The 21,029-nt window shown below is 35.3% G+C and overlaps 6 protein-coding genes across 6 annotated transcripts; 3 read left to right on the forward strand and 3 right to left on the reverse strand.

Moving 5' to 3' along the window:
- Positions 1-412: 412 nt before the first annotated feature.
- Positions 413-1,800, forward strand: F5B22DRAFT_642096 (putative carboxyphosphonoenolpyruvate phosphonomutase; the record flags this gene model as incomplete). Its single annotated transcript, XM_047978073.1, has 3 exons — positions 413-838; positions 929-1,076; positions 1,178-1,800. 3 exons carry the CDS (start codon positions 413-415, stop codon positions 1,798-1,800), a joined length of 1,197 nt encoding a protein of 398 aa, XP_047835302.1.
- An 866-nt stretch (positions 1,801-2,666) lies between these two features.
- F5B22DRAFT_261236 (kinase-like domain-containing protein) lies at positions 2,667-3,929 on the forward strand. The gene has a single exon (XM_047970100.1). The coding sequence runs from the start codon at positions 2,808-2,810 to the stop codon at positions 3,600-3,602; it is 795 nt and encodes a 264-aa protein (XP_047835303.1). The 5' UTR covers positions 2,667-2,807; the 3' UTR covers positions 3,603-3,929.
- Positions 3,930-5,584: 1,655 nt separating this feature from the next.
- F5B22DRAFT_588423 (cytochrome P450) lies at positions 5,585-6,734 on the reverse strand. The gene has a single exon (XM_047973668.1). The coding sequence runs from the start codon at positions 6,543-6,545 to the stop codon at positions 5,595-5,597; it is 951 nt and encodes a 316-aa protein (XP_047835304.1). The 5' UTR covers positions 6,546-6,734; the 3' UTR covers positions 5,585-5,594.
- A 7,725-nt stretch (positions 6,735-14,459) lies between these two features.
- On the reverse strand, positions 14,460-15,558 carry F5B22DRAFT_588426 (uncharacterized protein). Its single transcript, XM_047973669.1, has 4 exons — positions 15,296-15,558; positions 15,082-15,232; positions 14,965-15,024; positions 14,460-14,889 (listed from the first exon to the last, which is right to left on the reverse strand). Exons 1-4 carry the CDS (start codon positions 15,368-15,370, stop codon positions 14,642-14,644), a joined length of 534 nt encoding a protein of 177 aa, XP_047835305.1. The 5' UTR covers positions 15,371-15,558; the 3' UTR covers positions 14,460-14,641.
- A 1,283-nt stretch (positions 15,559-16,841) lies between these two features.
- Positions 16,842-18,628, reverse strand: F5B22DRAFT_657171 (kinase-like protein; the record flags this gene model as incomplete). Its single annotated transcript, XM_047980020.1, has 5 exons — positions 16,842-17,127; positions 17,262-17,418; positions 17,572-17,831; positions 17,907-18,273; positions 18,392-18,628. The coding sequence occupies 5 exons, from the start codon at positions 18,626-18,628 to the stop codon at positions 16,844-16,846; spliced, it is 1,305 nt and encodes a 434-aa protein (XP_047835306.1).
- A 1,221-nt stretch (positions 18,629-19,849) lies between these two features.
- Positions 19,850-20,670, forward strand: F5B22DRAFT_642102 (uncharacterized protein; the record flags this gene model as incomplete). Its single annotated transcript, XM_047978074.1, has 2 exons — positions 19,850-20,103; positions 20,169-20,670. 2 exons carry the CDS (start codon positions 19,850-19,852, stop codon positions 20,668-20,670), a joined length of 756 nt encoding a protein of 251 aa, XP_047835307.1.
- Positions 20,671-21,029: the final 359 nt, after the last annotated feature.

Consider the following 21,029-nt stretch of genomic DNA (forward strand, 5'->3'; position numbering starts at 1 on the left):
GCAACCGACTATCAAGGTGGACCGCTGATCAGTTCACCAATTATGATCCTCCTAGTGTTTCTCAACAAGTTACGGGAGCTTGGAAATTTGGTAAATCACCTTGGCATGCCGTATCGGTCTGCTGGATCGCGTAGTCCGAATACCTATGCGCCAAGTCGAATGGTTCATTACAACCGAAAATTACAGTAAGAAGGAGATGTCTGTTCGAAGGGGGGAGCTATGGAACTGGTTGCTCGGCAGTCCACATTCTCCAATTCTATCAGAAACACTGAAAAAGAAACTCGAAGAGTTGAATATAAATAAGGTCGATTCTCGGACCCAGGAGCAACAAATACTATATTCCCATCCCTCACCAGCACACTTCTCTGATTCTTCTCCAGACTTTTGTCTTCTTGCCCCATCAGAATCCACAATGGCTCCCTCCGCTATCTCCACAGACCCAGTCTCTCAGCTCGAGAGCGAGTCTGTTGTGCTGATTCAAGCCGCAACTTCAGATGTCAAGTCCAATCCACACTTTGAGCCATCCAAACCTTCCATTGAACCAGTCACCACCGAGATCAAATCTGAAGACTCGACAGAGACTTCTTCAGAGGTTGATGGTTTCATAGACACACCCCCCTCGGGACTTGTTGACAAGAAGGCCGAGGACACAAAAGCTCAAACCACTAAATGGCTATCACTCAACGAAGTCGTTCCCAGCGTTAGCGAGCCCCTTTCCGGTGCTAAGAAGCTACGAAAGATGCTTTTTGAAACCGATGAACTCATTATCTGCCCTGGTGTTTACGATGGTCTATCAGCCCGAACGGCCATCGAGCTTGGATTTAACGCCATGTACATGGTACGTAACAGAAACCCTTCATTGCATGGCTCCCATGTTGTCAAACGTTTCCTCTACCGAAATTTCAGCTAATGCTTATCTTTACCCTAGACTGGTGCAGGTACCACAGCCTCCCGTCTTGGACAGCCAGACTTGGCCATTGCCCAGCTGCACGAGATGCGGGAAAATGCCGAGATGATTGCCAACCTTGACCCCTTTGGCCCTCCCCTGATTGCCGATATGGATACTGGTTACGGAGGTGAGAATCAACCCCTTACAATAAACATACATCTTAAATCTATATCACAAGATCCTTCACTTCATTCTTATTACAATGGGACTAACGCGTTATCTCCTTAGGTCCCATCATGGCCGCTCGTACTGTCGAGCAATACATCCGTTCTGGTGTAGCAGGCGCTCACCTTGAAGACCAAGTGCTGATGAAGCGCTGCGGTCACCTCGGTGGAAAGAAAGTTGTCCCTATCGACGAGTACATTGCTCGTATTCGGGCCGCCCACGGTGCCCGCGTCCGTCTCCAGTCCGACTTCGTCTTGATTGCCCGCACCGATGCTCTCCAGACCCTCGGCTACGACGAGTGCATTCGCCGTCTGCGCATGGCTCGTGACGAGGGTGCCGACGTCGGTCTCCTCGAGGGCTTCTCCTCCAAGGAGCAAGCCGCTCAGGCCGTCAAGGACCTTGCTCCCTGGCCTCTCCTGCTCAACTCCGTCGAGAACGGCAAGAGCCCGCTTATCACCGTCGACGAGGCCCGGAAGATGGGCTTCCGTATCATGATCTTCAGCTTCGCCACCATCTCCCCCGCCTATATCGCCATCCGTGAGACCCTCATGCGCCTGAAGACCCAAGGCATTGTCGGCACGCCCTCACATATCACCCCCATCAAGCTATTCGAGGTATGCGGCCTCAAACACAGCATGGCTGTCGACATGAACGCCGGTGGAGCCTCTTTCGCCGGAGACTTATAGGATTCCCTCACAGGGAATGGTTGATGATGACATGAGTATTTTGTTTTACAGTGTAGATATTGAGAACTTGGAATTGTTTTTTTGGGCTTTTGTGAGCCCCAAGCATTGATGGGTATGGATAAGTCTTTGTTGTTTTGATGATGCATTGGAGACAAGACTCTAAGCGTTTGATTTTCTTCATGCTTTTCTTTAGGTTTGACGAATGGTTGAGCCATTTGCCATAGGATATATGTATGTACGTCTGGATTTATTTATTCCCAGTTGCATTAACTAGTACTGCAATAACGTATACACCTCAGCTTTCCGGCCGTGAGGATTATACAAATGCCCCTTTTCTGTTTTATTGTCCCCATTCAGTTGTGATGATTAGTCTTGAAGAATCTGTGAATTTGTGCAAATAATTTGAACACTGCAAATCAGGCTTAAGCACTGATGTTCTATAGGCTTTTTTTATACTCTCTTTCTCTCTCTTTTTCTTTTGTGAGAGAGAGAGAGAGAGAGATGATGATGATGATGATGAATAAGCTGGAAATAAAGCAGCCAATAATAGCGCTTCGTGAGGTAACCGCTGTACCTAGCCAGATAACTTGAGACAGAGGATATAGCGTTGTTTGAGCCATGGAATACACCCTTATATAATGCAAACTATATATATATTATATTACTTAGGTTAATAGCCTTTGAAATACACTTAGCTGTCTTTCTGGCAACTTGCATAACTAACAACATATTAATGCTTGGCTTTGATGTGTTGGTTTACTAATAGCTGCACAGCTGACTAGGGCGCTTCATCCCTGCTACTCATCATAAGGTTATCCTATTGGACAATAATCCCATGTAGTGGATAGCATTGCTGCCTGCCTCCTGTTTTCCCTCTTCTCTCTTTTATAACACACTCGCTGCCGCATCAGCCCGGCCTATTTCAATGACAGAAAAAAAGAAAGAAAGAAAGCAAGTCCACGCTATTATACCATTTCAAACTTCGTTTCTAGCACTGAGAAAACACGATGGATGATTCCAAGATACAACGCCCTACTGTGACATCTCTCCAAGATTTGGAGTTAATGGAAGCCCTAGACTCAAAGACACACGAGTTGAAATACGTCATGTTCTATCATATCACCTCTGATGGCGATCTTTACTATGGGCAGATTTACAACAAAAAAATGAAGGACATCACTCTTGCTGACTACATCTCAGCATTAGAGCATGTTAGCGACGAGGAGGTCTACCCTCTAGTCCCTGAAGGTATTACGCTCAAAATTGCGCCTGATTACTGGGATGACACTACGGCATTCATCAAGCGGCCGGGATTGACCTGTTACAAAACCATGAAAGGAACCGAATTTATCCCACAACAAATCCTGCAAGAGACCCTTATCATGGAGCAGCTTTCCAAGGCACCCCACCCCAACATTATCACATACATTGGCTGTCAAGTAAAGAATGGTTGTCGGATTACAGCGATAGTCTTAGAGCGCCTTGATCAGACGCTTGCCCAATTGGCCCAGACACCCACCTTCCACCAGCTTGACCATGATGCAGTTTTCAAAGCTATTGAATCGGCTATCCATCATATTCACTCTCTAGGTTTGGCCCATAACGATATAAATCCACATAATATCATGTTCAAGAATGGGAAGGCTGTGCTAATCGACTTTGGATCTTGCCAACCATTTGGGAAGACTCTCCAATCGCTTGGAACGCCGGGCTGGTTTGAGGAGAGTTTCTATACATCCGAGGCGAAACATGATGAATACTCCCTTAAGAAGCTGAAGCAATGGCTTCAAAAGCCGGAATAACTGTAGATGGAGGGTTCTACAGCTACATTGAATCTTGCTACTAAAGTAGTGTGGAGTGTAAGGAGGAAGACCGAGAGAGGTTAGCCAGCAATTTGGTTACTAGATTTTAGGATTTGTTGCTGTTATGAACTTATCTAGGTGTTCTAGCCTTTATAATCTGTTTTTCTGTTATATTATAGAGATAGTGTGGGTTCCAGAACATTCTAAGTATCGTCGTAGGTAGCTATACCCGACTCGCATTTAAGTGGCTCGGCTATTGCTGCTGTGGCGTTGTAGTAAGCCTATACAGGCAATAGCTATATTCTTGAGACGAATGCATTGAACTCTTCTTTGATTAATTATAGCTAGAGGACACGGGCAGGCATTCAAGTTGTAGTCTTAAGCACAGCATATGTATCTATTAGGCAGTACGACGAGACACGCTATACAATTAGGAGGAAAAGGAAGGATATAATTTCTCTACTATGTAAAAACGATGCATAAACATATTCTTGAGTAATGGAACCTGGTCGAATGGCGCTTCGCTTGGCATATGCGGGCGCAATTATCAACGCCCACCAACGCTAGCAATATTCACTTTGAATGACTTAGTTATGCCACAGCTATATGAGGGTTTCAAACTGCCCGGCTCACCTTCCAAAGCTCTACAGTATTCAATTATTCGATGTTGGCCATGATGGACACGGTCCGTCGCGTTGAGGAGTCCTCGTTGGGCGGCGCCTCCGTAGTCGGCGACACGACCCAGTTCGTGATTGTAAGGGTCTACAATAAGCATAAGTATATGTAGAAGGCAGTTTATACAGGTGATAGCTGTCTACCGGCGCGTACGTGTTGTACCCGGTATGGCTTTGCTTCCGAGTACCTGCCCCCGTCCATGGTTCCTGGACGTGTATTACGTCCACTTTCGCTTCCCAGCACATGCTAAGTAGCCCGATCATAGGCCCTGGCGATTTCTTCGCATTTGCCCATACCACCTTAAGTTTCTCCTTCTTGTGCTGGCTGCGGTGTCTTCTCGTTGGGGAGCTACACAGCTATAGACCAGAGGAATACGTACCAACGGAGCATGGCAGAGCAGAGTCGGTCCGGAGAACATAGTAGGCTTCGAAGACCTTGATAGTCCCCTATGTTTCCCTATGATCCGGGGTTTAAGCTTCGAAGTGGCATTGGGGAATGTATACGAAAGTCTTTCGGACGAGATAGAAATGGGAAACGACGGGAGTGTATTGGTTGCTCTGATCAATCGTGGTCAGCCCCTGCCTGAGTCTGCCGAGGACTACTACTCTGATTCCGACTAGGGCTACTGGTGGGGAACAAGTTGGGCTTAGGAAGCGGCAGATCGATGTTGTGCTTAAGGATTTAGCATAAGGATACAGCGTGTTGTGTGTACAAATATTTCGGGTGTAAGATGCATGTGGAAGTAACTATTAATTACGTATCGGGAGTTAGGGCATCATCGAACCCCCTATTCGCATGCCCTCCCAGGTCATCATAACTCGTCGCGTTTGAACTAGGTGATGATAAACAGAGCGATATATGTTAGATTTCTATTTGTCTCATTTGCTTACATATGTGCATACGTAGAGCTGTGCTGTCTAGTGATACATAGGTATATTATTAGGTAGGTGAGTAATGAGACATCCAGGCTCCCTTCAGCTATATCTAACGCTATCCGCTAATCAGAAAGTACTTGTGGTCTATCTACCTAGAATATCTAGCAGGGTAAAACCCAATCTGGGATATTCGACTAGTAAAATACACATTGCGGCGCTCATATCTCGCTTTGTTCAATGGGTGACCTCGCAATACATCTTTGTCGATGTGGGGAGAGTGAGAAACATATGATAAACCAGATTCACAGCGGTGAGATTTGGACGCGGCTATTTTGACGGATACCGTGAGCGGTTTCAACACACCAACTCAAAAAAAAAAAAAAAAAAAAGGGGGGGGGGGGGGAATCATTGCGCGAGATTGCGACAGCCTTACTCATGCTAACTATGTGGTAGAGTCCAAGTCTTCGCACTGCTCTGGGCGAGGCTTGAAGACTAGGTTTGGGCCATCGTGATCCGCTCCTAGGACGTCGTGTATCTGAAACTGATCATACGCATCCCAAGGATTCTTACCCCCTTGGCCACACCCCAAGCTCCCTTTTTTTCCTGGAGCTCGCTCAAAATCGAAGTACCACAAAATCTTAGCAATCGTGAGACTTGCTTCCATATACGCCATGCTTTTACCCGCACAACTGCGGTCTCCTAGGCCAAACACAACGTGAGCTCGGCGCATCTGGGCACGTGACTTCCTTCTCTCTGCAGTCTGTTCTGTATCCCCATCAGTGGGCACTAGCCAACGCTCGGGACGAAAAGTGAAAGGTTCGTCAAAGTACTCTGGATTGTGCATAATAGCCCAGAGATGGACTCCGACTTCAGTGCCTGGCGGTATAATGTGCCCATCAACAACAAATGGCTTGTCTGTAGCAACTACTTCAGGCTCTCGCCACAAAGGACTCGGTGCGGGAGGCGTCATCCGCAAAGACTCGTCAATAACAGCCCGTAAATAAGTACAAGAAGAGAGTATAGGACCAGGCTGGATGTCCCGTCCTGACGAGAAGGCCTTGCGGATTTCAGACGCAAGACGGGCATATACATCTGGATGCCATGACAAATGGAATAAGGAACCACATATTGCCGTTGCAACAGTTGAGCCACCAGCTAATACAAAAAATATAGCTTCTCCCCACAACTCAAGAGGATGTAGACCTCCATCACCTGTAACAGCGGCATAGAAATCGGGCTTTGAATCGACTAGCTGTGATGTTCGCTCAGCAATCAGCTTTGCTACCGCTTGGGTAAAAACGGCAACTTTCTTTTTCCCCCAACCACCTAGCAATAGGAGCGAGGTGACCAAGAGATGGCCATGTGTAATACACATTGTTAAGGTATATACCATTAAACATGGTTTCAGGAATCAAACGATTAGTAGCTTCAGTTTGCGTTTTTAACGCATAACCGAAAGCCATGTGCCCAACTATATCGATTCCAAGTCTGTTGCAAGCAGTAGTCATATTTACCGCATTGGAGGGATGATTGGACTGTAGAAGCTGCTGTAGGAATATATCGATCTGGCTGCTCATGATCGGGTGAAAAGCTCTCAACGATCGGTCAGAAACCACTTGCCCGATAATCTTCCGTTTACGTTGATGCTCATTAAGCAAATCGCAAGGGTCCCGGGCCACCCCACCACCCACCTAACACCACTTAATTGAAGCCGTATTTTTTAACGAAAACGATCGCGATCGCTGTTTTTAAGCGGTTATAGCTGTAATACAGTCTTTAAGCTCCGAAATATCCTTTTAAATAATCTTTAACAGGTTTTTTAAGGTTTTAAGCACTTTATAATCGTTTATCTTATCTTTATAAATCCTTTTATTATATACCTTATATTTAATCCTTTATACGTTTAATATCTTTATAAATTTATACCCGGGCGTTATTTTTACCTTTTTTTTTTTTAGTTTAATTAATTTCTTAACTTTAAATTAAAGGTATTAAACCTTTACTTTAAAAGTTACAATTTTATTAATTTAAAGGTTTAATGCCTTTAAGGCCTTTTAAGCAATTAACCTTTATATTAATATATTAAACGTATAATAGTTTATAGTAAATTTTTAATAACTTTATTAAAGATTTTAACTTATTAAAGGCATTATTATAATATATTTAAGGTTAAATATTAAAAAGTTTAATATTTTAAGTTTATTTTTTATTATAAAGGCTTTATATTTAACTTTTAAAATACCCTTTCTTTTTAATATTATATATTTTAAAAATAATAATTTAATTTAATCCTATAAAAATATTTTAGCAGTTACGGAAGGTCGCCCTGTAGGGTTGGGTCCCCCACTAACCTTCCGGCCTATATAGCCCACTATTGGAATGCTAAGATCCAACCTTAGTATTCTATGTCCCTTTTAGGGGCTTGGCCCAGTGGGTGGGGCTGCGGATTACTAAGTTGTAACATTAGCTATTTTTTATATATTTTTAACCTATTTAAATATTAAAATATTAATCTTTATAAATTATAATACTTTTAATATATTTTTTTAAAAGGTTTAATATTTAAACTAATTAAAGGGTATTTATAAAGGTAATTATAAAGCTATTTTTTTAATAATTTAAAAATTTTAATATTTAATATTTATATAATATAATTATAATAAAGTTTATAAAAGATTAATTATACTTTATTTAATATATAAATTATTAAAAAGATATTATTTATATAATTATTATAATTATTATATATTAATATTATTTATTTATTATTATATTAGGTTTAAATTTATAATATAAAAACCTTTTTAAACTAATTTAATATAATTTTATTATTAAATTACCCTTTAAATAAAGCTTAAAAGAATTAGTTATTTTATAAGCTTATATTACGATTAGGGGTTTAGGGCATAGCTATATTGATGCTATAAATAAAGATTTTAAGTTAAGAAAGAAAGGAAGGAAAGATGAAACTAAAATATAAGTATACGTGGAAATATATACGTGTTAACAGCTGTTATAAGTTATATGACCTTATTGGTATATATTTTATATTTTATATATCTTTATAGTGTTCTTTTATAGTATATACAATGTTCCAATATAATATATATTTAATATGTTTATTATACTTCCTTTTATTAAAATTAAGATATGGGTGTAAAATGGGTTAAGGAATTACTTATAGCATCTGGTTTTAGTTATAATGCTATTTTATATAGCGATGTTATTATTAGGGTGGTTGGTAGTAAATTTGTTAATTGCTGTAGCTTTTATTTCTTTGTTTAATTGTTTAAGCAGTTTTAATACGTTAGGCTATTTTTTATAGAACTTTTATATTTTAATTAATAAATTCTTAAAATTCTTTACTAGGTATTAAGTATTATTAGGGTTGTAACCTTTTTAAGTAATTTAATATTATAGCGTTTTATTATACTTTATTATTTATAATTTAAGTAATTATTTAACTTTTTATTTTAATCTTCCTTTAATATCTTTAAGTTTTAATAGTGGTTAGGTTTATTAGGGCAGTAGGTCTTTATTTATTTTATGCAGTTGATTTATATAAAAGAGGTTAATTATTTTTATTAACTTTAAGAGGTTTAATATATAGTTATATTCTCTTTTTTTAAGTATTTTAAAGGGTCCGACCTATTAGGAGTTTAATTGGATAGTTAGGCTATTAGTTATAAAGCTTTTCTTCTTTAAGAAGACTTTATTTTTTATATAGAAGTTTATTAAGTATTACTTCCTATTTGTTTATACTTTTTATTTCTTTTATATAGCTTTTATTGCTTTATAAGCTACCTTTTATACTTTATAGGTTTGTTATATTAATTGTTGGGCTAGCCTTTTAAATACTATCTTTTTAATAATATTTAGTAAGGGTAGTAATAAAGGGTTCTTTATATTAATTCTTATTAATTAAAACCTTTAATAATATTATATTAATAGTTAAATATTAAAAGGCGTTATATATAAAATTTAATATAGGTAGGTAAGGGCTTTAATTATTTTAATACTTATTAATGTAAAAGTGTAATTGTTGGTTTAACTTTTAATTTATAAACTTTATAGCTCCTTACATTTAGGGGTAAAGAGCGCTTTTATATTAGTATTTAATATAGGTTAATTTATTAATCTTTATTAAGAAGTGTGAAATAAAGGGTTTTATATTATTTAAAATTTATACCTTTAGTAAACCTAAGAAATAATAAGTATATTTATAATATTAATATATTATATTTTCCGCTATATTGTTTTTTTATTAGGTATTATAATTAATAAGTAGTTAAATTTATTAATAAATGCTTATATATAATTATAGCTATATTTATTTAAGGATATATCCTTTTTATTAATTATAATATAGCGTTAAATAGCTATAGGGATTAATAATAGGTATAATAGTTTAGGTATTTTATTTTAAGGAGTTTTATTCTATTAATAATTATAATAATTATAAATATATATTTGGATATTTTATTTTAATAAAGGTTAATAATAATCCTATTTAATTATTTTAATATACTTATTTTGCTTAAAGTAAGTAGTAATTATTAAATAATAGGCTTCCTTAATTAAAGTTATATAAAAATAAACCTTTAAGTTAAAGGTTTACTTTAAAATAATTAATTAATAGTCTTTATATTTTAAACCTTACTTTTTATTTTTTTATTAAATTAAATCTATTAAATTAAAGCTATATAATATTATTACCTTTTTTTTTACAATAGCTATTAATCCTTTTAGGGTTTTAAATAGGATTAAAGCTATATTACATTCTTTAGCCTTATAAGCTTTAATAGTTAATAAATTAATTATTTTATAAAATAATGTATTTATTATTATATTCTTTTAACTGGGTTAGTATTAAAAGGTAATATTAAAGTTAGATAAAAAGTTTACCTATTTTATTTATTTTATAAAAAGAATTCTTTTAATAATAAAATATAATAAAGCTTAATAGTTAATTATTATAAAGAACTTTATATTTAATAGCTTTAAGCAATTATACTTTATAGTTTAAACTATAATTAATAGTTTTTTATCCTATATAGAATAAATTTACTTAACTAGTAATATAGTTTTTAAAAAGTATTTTATAGGCTTTTAAATAGTATTTTTTTATTACTGCTAAATAGTTTTACTAATAATATTCCGGAAGGTATTGGTTTTAATTTTAATAGGTTAGCTAAGCTAAAAGAAAGCTAATATTAATACTTTATAAGCTAGCTTCTTTATTAATTTAAAGGCTTTTTATTATTTATTACTTATTTTAAATAATATATCCTTTTTAAATAAATAGTTTAAAGGTTTAGCTATATTATTAATATAGTATATAAATATTTAAATAAAGTTATATAATTTAAAAAACAAATAAATAGTTTAAATATTAGTTAGGTTTTTAAATTTTTAACTTATAATAGTATTTATTTTTTTAAGGTTTATTTAAATACCCTATTTAACTTTTAAAATTATACCTAAGTAATTTATAAAGGTTATATTAAAGCGGGATTTTTTTATATCTTTTTAAAGCTTAACGTTATAAAGGTAATATATTACCTTTTTATATTATTCCTAATACTTTTTTTTATTATCTATAAATATTAAAACGTTATTAATATAAGTATTAATAAAAAGATTAAATAGTTTATATAATTAAAAATTAATGAAGTTTTATTATTAAGCAGGCCTAATCTTTAATTTAAAAGGTAGGACCAATTATTAAAATACTTTTTATTAAGTTTAGAATGCTATTAAATATTAAAATTTTAAAGCTATCTTTAATTTATAAAAGGCTTTAATAATATTAAACTTAATATAATATTTAGCCCTCCAGCTATTATATATAGTATTATTTAAATTTAACGTTAAAATGATATAGTTTTTTAAGTATTTATTTCTTTATTAATAATCTATATAAAATTATCTTTTAATTAAATTTAATTTAAAGGTAAAGAGGATAAGGGAAGTATTTACTTTTATATAGGGTTTAATAAAGCTATAAATTAATAATTTATCCATTACTTCTTTTTTTAATAATAAGTATTAAATTGGAGTTTAATATTAAGGGAAGCTATTTGGAGGGTTATTAATAATAATTTTAAGGACTATATTATATCCTAATTATAATAGGGGTAATTTATTAGCTTTTACTTTTAAAAAAAATCCTTTTAAATAGGTTAGTTCTTTAAGAATTAAATAACAGATTAGCTTAATATATTTAAGGTTTTCGTTTTATAAAAAGGGAATACGCTTATTATTAAAGGTCTTTTAAGTTTTTTTTAATATTATTATAGCTACCTTTAAAGCTACTTTAATAAATTTAATAAGTATTAATTTATTTAGGAATACCCTTTTCTTTTATTATTTTTATTTAAGGTTTAACTTAATCTTTTTAATAAGTTATTAAATAATCCTTTTATTTTAAAATTGCTTTATCTTTAAGTTCTTTAATTAGATATTTTTTCGGAAATATATAGCTAGTTGCTTTAGAATAGTATATTTCTTTTTTAAAGCGGTATCCCTTTGGTTAGCATCCTATTAAATAATGGGGTTAACTTATTAATTGTTAGGAAACTTTTATATAATTTTAATTATAGGTAAAAATAAAGTAAAGGGGAATAAATCTTTTAGCTAATATAATATTTAATAGGTATAATTTAAAGTAACCTTATTTTTAGCTAGTTATTTTAAACTAATTATAATATTATATTTAATATTAATAACTTAAAAGGTTTAATCTTTAAACCTTTATCCGTTTATTTTTAAAGTAACGGTAAGGTATTAATTAATTATATTAATAGGTTATTTTTAATAGTTATTTAATCGTTATAATTATTTTAAGGTAATTAATTTAACCTTTAATTAATAGCTAATATAGTAAGCTAATTTATAGCTAATTATTAAATACATTTAAGTTTTAATATTATATAGTATAGTAGTTTTTATTTTAAAATTATTCCTTTATATTTAAATAGGATATATAAATTAAATAGTATTTTAATTATTTTTTATATAAGCTAAAGATAGTTTATAAATTATTAAGGAGTTTTTTAATAATTTAGCTAATTTTTTAATTTAAATTTAATAAAAGAAGAGTTAATAGGCTTTTTTTTACTTTCCTTATTTTATATTTAAGCTACATTTTTACTTTTTTTAAGGTAATCTATAATATAGTATCCTATTTTACTATAATTAAAGTAGGTATTATTTTTTTAATAGGTTTTTTTTTTCCTTTAAGAGTTTTATTCCTTTAAGCTTTATTATAATATTCCCCTTATTTATATTTTTTTTATTATTAAAATTATAATTAACAGAATTAATAGTTTATTTTTTCTTTTAATAATTATAATAGTAATTATAATTATATATTGCTTTTATTACTTTATTATAAAAGCGTTTATATAGCATTAATAAATTAATATTAATTTTAAATACTTTAGTTTTAAGGTTAAAGCTAATATATTTCTATAAAAATTAAGATTATTTAAATTTAAGTAACTTTAATTTTAATGCTAGGTTATTAAATTAAAAAATAAACTAATAAATGTTGGAACCTAATTTAAAGTAGAACTTATTTAAGGCATTTTATGCCTAAATAGTTTAATTTAGGTTATAATAGGCTATTTTTAACGTTTATACTATTTTAATTAAATTACTATATAATTAAATAATAAAATGGAAATAAATTTTAACTATTTTTTTAATATCCTTCTTTAAAAGAGATATAATATAGTATATTTAACTTTTTTTAATATAATATATTATTATATTTTCTTTAAATTTATTAGTTAGCTTTTTTAACTAATTATTAAATAAGTCTTTATTTCCGGAAAAGGTATCTGGATTAATTCTATAAGTTTTAGCCTTTTCTATATATTTTAGGTTTAAGTTAATAGGGTTGCCTATTAGGTTAATTGTTTTAAAAATAGCTTATATAATTATACTAATTAGCTTAAAGTTAACTTTATTAAAAGTACTTTTAATTATACTTTTTTATAATATTAAAGTTAAATTACTTCTTTTTATTTAAGTTTAAAAAACGGTAATTTATTTTTATAGTTATTAGATTAAAATAGCTTAATTAATAGCATTTATTTTATTTATTGGTTAGGGTAGTTCTATTAATCCTTTATTTAAATTAAGGTTTAATAATAAAAGCATTATATCTTTTAATTTAAAGTTTAGGAAGTTTTAAAAGTTATCTTTAGATTTAATATTAATTTCTTCTTTTTCGATAGAAAGGATAGGGTTTTAGGTTAATTATTTATTAACTATAGGAATATTAGGTACAATGTATAATAATAATTATTAAAATTGTTTTAAATTATTTATTTTAATTAAGGTCTTTTTAGTTTTAAGGGGTATAAGGTTTAATTTTATTAATTAGGTTTATTATAAGGTTATATTCATTTATTATTAAATGTAGGATATAATAATAAGGGGGGAAAGGTTTAATTTATAAATTATAAATAATAGCGATTAGATATAGGTAATATATTTATATAACATTTATTAATAAAAAGAAGGAGCTTAAAATAATATTACAATTAAGGGTTTAAGGTATAACTATATTAATACTATAGATAAAGATTTTAAGCTAAGGAAAAAAGGAAGGAAAGATAAAACTAGAATATAAGTATATATAAAGATATACGCATATTAACGGCTGTTATAGGTTACGTAACCTTATCGGTACATATTTTGCATTTCGTATATCTCTACAATATCCCTCCACGGTACGCACAATGTTCCAGCATAGTATATGTTTAATATATTCATTACAGCTTATATTTTATTATAAAAACTATTAATATTAAATATTTTTACCTTTAAAGATTATTATTAATAAAAAGGTATAGTTATTAATAATAATATACTTTAATATTATTATTTATTTACTTTTATTAATATTTTTTTAAATGTTAAATAATTAATTATTTTAATTATAAATAATTTAATAATTATTATTAATGCCTTATTTAACCTTTATTTTATTTATATTATATTAATAGTTTTTTAAAATATTAATAACTTTTAAAGCTTTAAATTAATTAAAAAAAAGGTTAATATTAATTATTATAATATTATTAACTTTTAAATAGTTAATTATATAGGATTTAATAATTTTAATTAATAAATTTTATTAAATAAAGCTTTAATGCTATAATAAAAAAACCTTTTTAACAATATTAATATTATTAAATATAAAATTTATAAAGGTTTAAAACTTAATTAATAATAATATATAATTTAATTTAATTTAATTAACTATTTAATATATTAATTAATATTTTAAATAAGGTAAAAAAAATTAAAAGTTTTAATTTATTTCTTTTTAGGTTAAAATTCTATTAAAATAGCATTATAAAGTAGTCCTAAAAATATCCTACTTTTATATTACTATTTTAACATTTAAACTAAGCTTAACGTTATAAATAGCGCCTTAATAACGCTTTTCTTTAAAAATTGAAGGTATTATAAGATTTAGTATAAAAAGGCAATTCGATTAAATATAAAAAGAAGGTTAAAAGGTAAAAACTGACTGCATTGGGTATAGGGATTTATATATGCGAATTTGCGTAAAAAGCGCGTGGCGGGGTGGCCCGTGACGTGGTGGCCCGGGACCCTTGCGATTTGCTTATTGTCCCGGACGCTAAAGAGGTTTTCTTTGGGTGGGCTCCCTGGGTGACGATACGCGGCGGCTTTTGTGATATTGGAGTTGATATAGATATCTGTTAATGAATATCACTTTGATTAGTCTGTCATTACACAGATAGCGGGCCCTGGTTTCTGAACATGTTACATACCTTGGATTGCTGTTAGAGAGTTGAACATGAGTCGATTTGGTGCCTCTCGGTAGACGCGACCTGTGCGTGACTATCAGTAAAAGCGACAGTAATTGCGCAGATGGAGACTCCGCAGACCGTATTTTAAGAAATTCTTGTATGTGTTCAGATGGTGGCGCCCTTTGATGGCGTGAATGCCGCCATAAGCATAGGTGATCTTGGCAAGAAAGGGGCCGGGATAGCTACTCAGAGGGTGGAAGAATAGCTGATAGATGACGACCGAGATTACCTAGACATTGTCAGTTATCGATTCGCACTTAGCATCAGCCACCAGAATTTGAGGAGGAAATACCCAGGACACGATGAGATACGGCACACATTTCCCGGCGATGAGTATCGAGCTCATGGAAATGATTTTGGAGTCCATGTTGGGCTGGCTGTGAAGCTGTTAGATTGAGGATGAGAGGAATGGGTGTCCGACGCAAAGATTCATCCTTAGAACAATTGCTATTAATGATCGCCATCTGCAGGTCTTATACTTACCCATTACCAAAGGTTGATGAAACAGAATGGTTTAATCGCTGAGTGGTCAGATTGGATGGAGAAGAAGACAAGTCAAGCGTGGTAGAGTTGGCGCAGTCAATACTCTACCCTTTCCTTACCTTAGGTATCTATCTGAGCTATGACCACTCTACCTATAACAGTAACAACAGTAGCTGTTGGTTTTCAACGGTTCTGCACCTCGCATCCAGGCATCATGCTTATAATTGAAACAGCCACCCTTAGCCCCTTCTAACGTAAGTTGGATAGCACGAACCTATAAGGCCTTAAAGTATATTATACAGTTTAAACTATAAACAAATGCACACATTTCCATCTGTACTCCTCCATTGCTCTCGATCGATATCAAAGAGCCTGAGTGGCCTAGAAATTTGCCATAGCTAACCTTTCTGGCGAAGGATTTGCGGGGTAAGTCCTCTGATGTAAAGACCTCGGAGGATAAGTTACTAACAGCAGCGGAGTAGCAATACTCAGTGCTTCCATGGGGAAGAATCCGTATAATCAGAAAATCCGACCTGAAGCTCTCATTTCCTTTGCTTGCTGGGTTAAAAGTCCGCTGAGAACGAACGCGACTCAGCTGGATATTTCCAAAGTAGCTGCCAAAATTGGAAAGTCAATACCGGAATTTTATCCTGATGAACAACTGCAACGTCTCGAACGTCAAAAACGACGCCGTTAGACGTTCGAGCAGTCTGACGGTTATTATATAGCTCCACTACGTTCATCATTCCACAGCGGTCGATCTACTGAAACAGTCTCTGGGTTGGTCAGAAGAAGATCAAAGCATGTTGCAGGCCGTTTGCTTAGAGAATGAATGATCATGGTAGCGTTCTTCAAAGGTATCTAAACTTCTAGATTGATATATCGTAGATCTTTCTGGGAAAGCTTTCTATCACATATAATTAACGAAATTGAAATTAACGAATACATTTGGTCATGTTCTGTATCTGTATTCACACTGCTTTGTGCTGTATGTGAAGATATCGAAAACGCATAAATAAAATTGATAACCCAAAGTTTCCAATAGCAACCACTGACCTATCCAACCTATGTAGTAGCCACTGCTCTACACACTACGCAATATGAAGTCAAGCTCCTCAGTAATTACCCTACACTAGGGTGCCGTGTCTAGGTATCCTCATTCCTGTTGACAGGTAGGGTTCGCCAGAGAAAAGCTGTTTCACGTAGCTAGGTGTCAATCGACAATACATAGCTTAGTATGCCAAGGCATTGATATTGGAGTTGACTATGTACACACCATATCATGGATTGAGACATTAGTAACTTCATTGGAGACATAGATATATGCTTGTTCTGGATCTAGTAATCTCCTGGTACTCTATGGAGCTTCATCTAGACTGGGGTACTTGAATATTGACTGCCTCCTATGGTCGGTCCAATTTAATTGGATATGCGAGATCACCTCCTCAGGTGAAAGCCTCTTAGCAGGCTGATACTGTAAAAGCCCCTCCAATACCCGGAGCAATGAGCTTAAAGCTGCAAAGTCGTAATCTGTATGTTCGTCTCTCTCGTAATCGCTGACCTCGGCGTCTTGACCAACGATTATTGCATTACGTCGAGGTTCAAACGTTTCTGTGATAGGTTCTGGAGCAAAATGATGGTCTATAATAGGCCAATCCGTTAGTAAAGTTGGGAATTTCGAAAAGCAAGAGGTAGAGAATGGAGTGATATTAAATGATGCATATCTAAACAGAGTTCTAGGCAGGCAGTGGGAGACTAATTGGCTGGAAACTAACTATCAGGTATGGGGTCACTTCGCTCCTTTATATCATCCCACTTGTTTTGCCAGGCTTCTGGTAATGGTCCCAATCTACGAACTAGCTTTTGGATATACCATGCGTCATGGCTGGTGAGCGACGTAAAGGGGCGCTCCTGATAGTATAGCGAGTATATCTGTTGACATATGGTTAACACAGCTTAAGGTAGTTTGGAAAACCAGAACAAGACAATTCAAATGACTGTAATTATACTTACCACGCAACCAGCCCTCTAGAGGTCATGCCGGTAGTCGAATGAGCCAATGAAAAAGGTCTCTGGAGATCTTACGTCCCTAGGCTGGTCTATGCTCATAACTGAATCACTGACAGGAAATACGGCCCCTAGGTCAAGTAACCGAAAGTCTTCTTCAGGTGCCTCCCACCAGCCGGGCCAATAAGTGAATAATACTAGGTGTTTAGGCAGCTCGGGGGTCCATGGATCACCGTGGGAATATTCTGCGATAACTGGCTCGCCGATTGCGTATAAGAGATCTTCATCATCCTCTACGAGATTCTTGCAGGTAAAGGCGACATTAGAATTCGACAAGTCTAGACAATATCCACATAATTAGTTAGAATTCGGTCTTGTGATATTAGTAGTTTGAAGTCAGCAACTGGTTATACCTCCGTGAGCGAAGCCTGCTTTATGGATGGAGTCTAGCGCGCTGAGCAACTGACATGATGCTCTCAGTAACGTGTCAGGATGAAATGTCTGCCCCCACCACTGATAGCACTGGAGTATGTGAGAAAGTGAAGGTCCAAGTAACTCCATAACAAGGCAGTTATGGGTGCCATTAGGCCCAGTATGGTGGAAGCAATTCAACAGACGAGCAGCAGGGATCGGCTCACACCCTGACTTGGTGTAATGTTGCTCTAAGTGTTTCATAACCTTAACCTCTGGGTCATCGCCTAAATTCTTAGTCGAGCACGCAGCCGACTTTACCTTAATCGATACCCATCGATTGAGCGACATATGTGCTGTTAGCATAATCTAGTGAAGAGAACAAACAGATAAGCAGGGGCCTGAACAGAATAAAAACATACAGAGTGTCTCGGTCATATGCAAGCCAAACGGTTGAGAACCCTCCGTAGCCGAGTTTGTGACGCACAGTGTATCGGCCATTTTGAAATGTGTCGCCGAGATTGACTGGATGGAAACCGCCTACTCGATAGTTCTCCAGCTCCTCGTGAGGTACAACTTCCTGCGGATCGGAATATAAATCAAACGTCACGTGCCTCCGCCCATCAGGAAATAAACGAGGTGGCGGCACATATACGGGACGTGGTGATGGTTTTGATGAGGGCGGTGGTGGTGGTGGTGGCAGGCTTTGGGGTGGGATAGCCATGGCTTAAGATGGCCGTTAGACTTCTTCAAATCGAAAAATGTGGTCGAAGGGCTTCGAGGCTACAGGACATGCCGCCGCCGTCATTCCAGAGCGAGCAAGGAGAGATATAATACGAGTATCCATACGAGTATCCAAACGATACAGAAGAAGAAAAGGTCTACCTAGGTAGGGATAATCGGTCCGGGTTGGCTTCCAAGTAGCCTGAAGCAGAAATACAGTACTGTTAGCGCTGTCGTACGTCGCTTGCCCCCTCTTTGGCGTACCTACCTAGGTACGAAGGGAGGTACACTCACGTCAATCTCAAACACTACCTACAGCTGACGCCTTTGCCTTAGTCGATGTGCATTATAAGAACGCAATCTAAAGTTAACAGAAGAGCTGGCTTTTCCTTTTCCTCATCGTTGAGAGTAGCTTTCAAAAAGTTGTATTAGGTGTCTCGATATCATATTACCGAAAGTGGTACGCCCATCGTCCGTCAGTGTTTGTCGTGATAGTGATTGCTATTGGTACTACCCGAGACGCAAAATGACCAGGTTGGCTGTAGTACCTGTGATACAGGTCTTCTTGGTTAACCTTAAGACAAATAGCTAGTGATTGCTCCCCGTAACTATAATCAGTGTCAGAGCTGCTGCCATACCGAAGGTGTCTTTTACGGGTAGTTTTGAGCCTTAATGGCACATAAATACAGTTCCTGATGAACTAGATAGCTGCTGGCTTTGGAATACACCTTTTTAATCATAACACTGTTTACTCTTATAGTTAACAGACATCCATAAATGCTGGGTCTTGATGGCCGTGGTGGACATCATTGATGTGACCTAGAGCCGGCGGTTATAATTTTGCCCTTGTTTTGCGTAGCGGCCATCATCTAATATCATCTCAGTCACTGGTGAGTAATAGGACAGCAGATGATATTGTTGGTCTTCTCGGTAAGCTATTGGTTCTCAGTAACTCTTGTGCGTAAGTTAATGGTGACTGTGTTACCTGTTCAGAATCAGTAGGTGATGAGCCATGAAATCCCGAGATCCATAGGCGGGAGAGAGTCAATCAACCCTCAAGTGCTGGCTTGTCGAGCAGTTCACATCCATCGTTCCTGTCGCCCTTTTTATATTGCTTTATAATTTTCGTTAGAATCTCCTAAGCCCCGGGGTACGGCCCCTTCTAAATTATCAAAGCACCTCTTCTTATTCCTTCTCATTTCTCTAAGGACTTGATAGTCCAATGCCTCAGGGTCACAAGGATATTCAGCAACCCCAATGGCAGGAACGTCCTGACGGTTACTGGGAACTAATTCCCGGTGATGGCATCCTATACTACCGTGGAGTCGACGAACGGTTGTATCGGGTCCCGAGGATTATGGACCTAATAGGACAAGCTGGCCCTGATATTCGCGATCAAATTGCTCATTATATCATGAATAATATCTTCTACAATAATCTGGGAGAAATAGTAGAAATCACAGGGGCAACTGTCACGTACGTATACCTGCCTTAGGTGACAACGCTCGATGAGAATCAGCGCCAACTAAATTAGCTTGTAGGGAGCCTGTACATATATCCAACAGCATAGATCCATATTCATCTTATGGCCCTCACTGGACAGTGCAGCTTACGAACTCGACCTTATGGAACAACGGAGGTAGAACCCATTTACTGCACTTTAGGCCGCAAAACATCAATTATTGTTATTTCTTCAACCGTAGTATAATTCGAAAAGGAGTTGAGAAGCTCCAGGGAAGAAGACTATTGAACAGGTATAGAAAGAAGGACGGAAGAGACCCCAAAGGCGGGCCTGGAGGGGGGGCCGGGGCGGCCGGCAGCTCCTCTGAGAAGGACGGAAGCAAGCATGATGGCTCTCATCAGCATTCTCAAAATAGGGGTAGTTCATCGTCCTCAGGCCAGGTGTATTACCAGTCCTACGGCAGTAATAGATGCATCTGGGGGCTGTTCCGTTCTCTAGAAAGATGTCTATTGCAGTCCGTCTGCTTGTTCCACTACTATGGTGCAGTAACTTCCACGATAGCGCTTTTCAGGGTAAAATAGATGTGGTATTTGCGCCGGAAGATATGGCTCTTCCAGCGACATTGTGTTTAAGCAATATACATCCCAATGGTTCTTCTCTTCTCATCCTGAATACAACCTTCTTCTGCTGACCTTGTATGCATCTCCGCCCCTTCTACCAGTAGCGAAGGCTGTGTTTCTTATTGTAAGCATGGCAATCCCAACTGGACCTTCTCTGTCTGTCTCAAGATACCCTTAGCCACGTGAGGACTATCTATCTGCCATCGATATAACCATAGAAAATTCACTGCTGTTTAATATTAAAGTGTTATTCTATTCAACAGTTCTTGTTCAGCAGGTAGCTTTCGAGTGATTCCCCATGAAATTTCCCTATCGGTGTG

The sequence above is a fragment of the Xylaria bambusicola genome, assembly GCF_022495145.1.
Source record: "Xylaria bambusicola strain CBS 139988 unplaced genomic scaffold F5B22scaffold_3, whole genome shotgun sequence".
NCBI classification, from domain to species: domain Eukaryota; kingdom Fungi; phylum Ascomycota; class Sordariomycetes; order Xylariales; family Xylariaceae; genus Xylaria; species Xylaria bambusicola.

Coding starts and splice junctions, on each gene's coding strand:
- F5B22DRAFT_588423 (XM_047973668.1), bottom strand. CDS start 6,545: ATGGTATATACCTTAACAATGTGTATTACACATGGCCATCTCTTGGTC.
- F5B22DRAFT_588426 (XM_047973669.1), bottom strand. CDS start 15,370: ATGGACTCCAAAATCATTTCCATGAGCTCGATACTCATCGCCGGGAAA. Junction 15,025..15,081: donor CAAGAATTTCTTAAAATACG/GTCTGCGGAGTC, acceptor AGTCACGCACAG/GTCGCGTCTACCGAGAGGCA. Junction 14,890..14,964: donor CTCTCTAACAGCAATCCAAG/GTATGTAACATG, acceptor ATTCATTAACAG/ATATCTATATCAACTCCAAT.
- F5B22DRAFT_261236 (XM_047970100.1), top strand. CDS start 2,808: ATGGATGATTCCAAGATACAACGCCCTACTGTGACATCTCTCCAAGAT.